Genomic DNA, 5000 nt, shown 5'->3' with positions numbered 1-5000 from the left:
GTTTTAATGAGCCAATCCACACACCTTCAGTTTAAATAGTATTTACCTTGAAACCTGAAAAAGTCTTAGGCCATCCCCCCTCTTTTTTTTCGTTTACTGTCGAATGCATTTCCTGATATTGGGTCGGTCTATGGCGGAAAAGTTGGTGGATATTGTTGCAAAATTAAGACAGCGTGGGAAAAAGGATCAATCACCGAAACTCCTATGCGACATAAAAATGGCTTAAAAACGTCGTTACCTATTTTTTTTTTCTTTGGAAAATGCCAAACATTTGGGTCGGTTGGACAACGCTAAACGGAGAAAAAAAAGGGGATGGCCTTACAGTGAAACCGGTTGTTGGTTTGCGCGCCACTTTGCAGTATTGTCACGCAATGTTGCGTTTCTGATTGGCACTTTGCTCCGAGCAAGTTTCCCGATGTACGCACAGTTGACGTCCAATGGGATGCCTCGAAGTGTGATTACATTGTGAACCTTCTCCATAGTCGGGTTGGAATTTATTACTTTAATATTTTGGAAGGCCCTTCAAATGGATTTGAAATGATTAATTTCTTCGAAGAACATTTACCCTTACAGTCCTGAATTTAATTCAGGCATATTTGAGACAACACGAACAGTTATCACAGAACTTGCGATAATTCAAGGTTTGCAAACAATCACGCCGGCGATACATTGTGGATTTGTCATTTAAGAATTAAATTTTGCACAGCCTCGCGAATCGTACCCAATGTAGAGTTATTAAGCCGTACATATATATGGTAAAAATAGAGATCAAGGTTATTTTGAACGGGTCCAAATACCTGACTCTGCATGGGAACGTGAACAGCTGGCAGCAGGTTGCAACTTCCTCCGAGCAAACTGCCAATCAAAACACCAACATTGCGCCACATTATTGCAAAGGGGCGCCCAAATGAACAACCGGTTTTACTGTAAAATAATCTAGCAGTTCAAAAAGCATTTTAGCTGAGTTAGTGTTGCCCAATACCGCCGTTGTGTCATCGACATACTGTAATAATTTGGTCTCTTCATTCCCAATAACAATACCGGTTATAGCTGAATTCTGACGAATACAGTAAACACCCGCATATAACAACACTTTTTTCAGGTTTAAGGCTGAATCGTGTTCTTATGAGGGTGCTTAGGGAGAAATCAGCCTGAAACTGTTCTTAAAATTGGTTTAATTAACATACAATGCTGTTTTGTAATAGATATTATAGTTTGTAATAGTCCTGAAGACCATAGTACTTTGATATAAGTTACTGTACTGTATTATCCTAATACCCTTTCCCTTTGTATTAACAACATGTTTTATTTATCAGGCTGAATTTGTTCTTATTTATATGGTGCTTTATTGGCCAAATTTCAGACTGATGTTCTTAAATGCGGGTGTCTACTGAAGCAACAGGCAGCGTTTCCACAACTAAACTTGTCTCGCACCACGCTCAACTTTTATTCTCCATGTATTTATAAACAACTATGAAACGGATTTACTCCAATAAGAGAACATTGAAAGACAATAACATATGGCTGTGAAAACAATAGACTGTGAGATCCATATGCTCTACGTTCCGCGAAATTTGGTACACTGACACGACAGAAAGATTGCAAATATTCACCAACATTACAAAACGGCTATTTCACAGCACCTTAAATGTCTAGAATCCATCTACACTATGGGAGTGTTTTCACGAGCGGTTTTTCAGGTCGCTTGGCGAGTGATAACCGAACATTCCTTTCCCAACTCCCTTAAAGTTAAGCGAGTCGGCAAATTTCAATAGAATTGTCATTACAATAAAGCCATCAAACCAAGGTAGCTGCTATTTTTATTATTGTAATGGCACGCGCTCTCTCCTCGTTTAATCTTGCCCGTGAAAACAAGTATCATTTTTAAGTCGCTTAACGACGTCTGCAAACAAACCACTTTCAGAAATGTTAAGCGAGACAACGGCTGTCGTGACAACACGGCCACTGAAGTGTTAATTGTTAGCAAAGCGTGTATTGAGCTTCTTGACGTGCTTATCGTTGAACGAAATGGATAAACAGTCACAAAATACGTAGTGCATACATCCATAATATACGCACCGCTTTTAACGTGCATGTATGCTGTATAAATTTCTGATCGCAGAGGATCTGCTAGATACGCAGTAACATACACCTTATTCCAAAATGGCCGCCATTTTAGCATTCGTTTGTTTCCATACAAAATGGCCCTTATGGCCTCGCTTTCAAACGTAAAATTCAAAAGAATATTTAACTTTGAACAAGGTCATAAGGGCCAATTTGCATGGAAACAAAAGAATACTAAAATGGCGGCCATTTCGGAATAAGGTTTATTGTAAATTAAAACTTATAAAACCTACAGACGGAGATCTGGTTTTTAACGAACGTGATCAACAGCCTGAAGGGACTGGATGTGCATTTCCTTAATTGTATTCTAGCAAATTTAATTTGGTCTAATCGTTCGAAAGATGAAGTTTTCGAAGCCCAATTTTAGGTTGAATCCAAGGAGAAACTTGGTGAAAATGTAAAGGACGAAAGTCTAGTAAGCTTTGAGAAATAATCTTGATATGTAGATGTACTGAACCGCAAACCCAGGATTTATTTAATCGACCGTTGAAAAAATGGTATTGATCCTCTGACTGCTGTGGGAACTGTAGATTTCACAGAACACTATCAGTTTGCATTATTTTTTCTCTTGACGAGGTTTCAGCGGCTTTCTTTGCTGTTGGGCACTTTCTGCAAGATCCAGAGTTTTTGATTTCTTCAAAGATTCTTTGCCTCTAAGCCCAAGCAGCCGGCTGGTCCCTGTGTGTCGGGAGATAGTACGCCGCCTCTCAATGGGCGCTTTCTTTGTTGCCTTGGGTGGTGTGATTTCAATGCTGAAAGCGAGACTTTCCCTCCGCGAGGAGGTGACTTCGGGTTCCTGCTTCTCTTTTGACAAATCGTCGCTTGATCGAGATCGCAGCGATGCAACAGCTGACTGCATAGCTTGAGTAAGACGCTGAGACCGCGACCGTTTTGCTGGAGTTATGTTAGGAGCAGATACCGACTTGGGTAAATTCTTTGCTTTGTGAGCATTTTCACCCGATTTCCGCTTCCTGGTATCGCAAGGCTTAAGTAAAGAAGAATCCATGCGCCCTGTTTTCAGGGCCTCCTCTTGACCGGCAATGTTCGGCCCCATTTGTGTTTCCAGCGGGTACGAGGTCTGAAGATGCGGTGGACACGAAGCATTCCGACGCTGCAGTTCAGCCAATCGGTTCCAGTCGTAATCAACTTCGGCATCTTGCTCCATTTCCGGTACAAATTCGGAACCAACGATAAAGTAGGCTTCACTGTTAGTTGTGCGCCTTTCGGGTGGTGTGTTCCTGCGCACATATATAGCACTCTGGCGACGACTGGAGCGGGTTTGAACACCAGCCCTAAAGCTTGAAGCAGACGACGAGTGAAGACCACAGAAAGACAGGTCTGATTTGTTCAAACTGTTGTTCCGTTTTGTTTTCGTCATTTCGTCGCTAATTAACGAGTCGGAAAGGTCTTTTATTTTTAACGGGACACTTTCCTCCGAATCCGTGGAACTTTCGTCGTCTAGAAAACCCGGTCGCTGATACACCTTGGGTATCACACCTCCCATGGTCTGCCTCCTGTTGGGTTCCATCTTATCTTTCTTTTTAAATTCTTGTCTTTGCTCGCGTATCTGTTGATCTGCCCGGGCTAGTTGAGCCTCCAGGGAGTGGATCTCTGTAGTTAGCCGTCTGTTAATCAATAAATCCTCCTGTGCCTTTTGTTCCAGACACTCTTTATCAGCTTCCACTTTTTGGATTATATTTTTCAGCTCGGCTAAAGCAAAGCCTTTTTCCTTTGAAGCAGTCTCGAGCTCTTCAATTTTGTTCTCCAGCACTTGCTGTTTCCTTTGCCACTCAATTTGCGAACTCTTGTTCTCCGCAATTAAGTTCTCTTTTTCTTCCAAAGCTTCTTTTACCGTCCCTTCTAATGTTTCAACTCGTTTTCCCTTTTCATCGTTTAACGTTTTCAGTTCCTGTACCGTTAAGCTTAACTCATTCCTTCTTTTCTTCTCCGATTCAATTTCTTCGTTACTTGTCACCTCTAGCTTACTGTAATCTTCCTTCAAGTTCTCTATCGCCTCTCGCATTCCACAAATCTCAGATCTACTTGCTTCTTCAATCACCTTCCTTTCGTTTTCAAGTTGTTCTTTCTCTAACTCCGCTTGTCTCTTAATTTGCTCCACATTGGCTTCTAACCTTTCCCCTTTAACAGAAAGACTGGAGCATTCCTCCTTCAACTCCGCACATTTCTTCTTCTGGTCGTCTAATTCCTTCTCAGTTGCTTCACCCCGTTTGATCTTTTCCTCCAGTTCGGCAATTTTTTTCTTGTTTCTCAAAAGCTGATTCTCCAAGTTCTCTTTCTCTTCTCTCATTTTTCGTGCTTCATCCTCCAACTGTTCTTCTCTTTCTCTCGCTTTCCGTCGTATCTCGATCACTTCTTCAGCGTGCTTTTTCGAATTATCGAACATCTCACTCCTTGTCTTCATAACCTCTTCTGACAGCTGATTGAATTTCTTTTTCCAGGAAGTGCGCTCCACATCGCAAGCCTCTTGAATTTTCTCTCTATTTCTGTTTGCTTCTTCCAAAATGGCTTTCTGTCTCTTGCCAAAATCATCTTTCATCTTTTCGTAGTCATCTTCAAGCTGTTTTACTTTGAGGCGGGACTGAACGAGGGCTGCAGCTTTTTCTTCTTCTGAGTTGGCTCTCTTTGAATCTTAATCAATCAAACAAATAAAGCAAGCTCAATGTTAGGGTTGGGTAGAGATAAGAACATTCGCTCTCCTCCAATTTTGACCGGGTTCCATTCCCGCTTTCTCCGCATCTAGAGATATTCGGATTTCTTATTCCTGGTGCTTATTAATACAGGGATATTTTTGCGCGGTTCAAAACTAAGCGGAGAAAGCACAACTTAGCAAGTGCTCTTGGTATCCAAAGAGAAAA

The 5000-nt window shown here is 41.5% G+C and overlaps 1 protein-coding gene across 2 annotated transcripts in view; it reads right to left on the bottom strand.

Annotated features, from left to right (window-relative positions):
- LOC138016235 (nuclear mitotic apparatus protein 1-like) overlaps positions 1 to 5000 on the bottom strand; it is a 53189-nt gene that overhangs the window by 793 nt on the left and 47396 nt on the right. For both annotated transcript variants that reach the window (XM_068863399.1, XM_068863400.1), the window contains one exon: positions 1 to 4773. This exon is cut by the window's left edge and continues 793 nt beyond it. In XM_068863399.1, coding sequence (XP_068719500.1) covers positions 2681 to 4773 — 2093 coding nt within the window. In that variant the 3' untranslated portion in view covers positions 1 to 2680. The remainder of the gene's footprint in view (positions 4774 to 5000) is intronic.

This window comes from Montipora capricornis, chromosome 9 (assembly GCF_036669925.1).
Source record: "Montipora capricornis isolate CH-2021 chromosome 9, ASM3666992v2, whole genome shotgun sequence".
Classification (NCBI taxonomy): domain Eukaryota; kingdom Metazoa; phylum Cnidaria; class Anthozoa; order Scleractinia; family Acroporidae; genus Montipora; species Montipora capricornis.
This window is presented reverse-complemented; position numbering and strand designations above follow the sequence as displayed.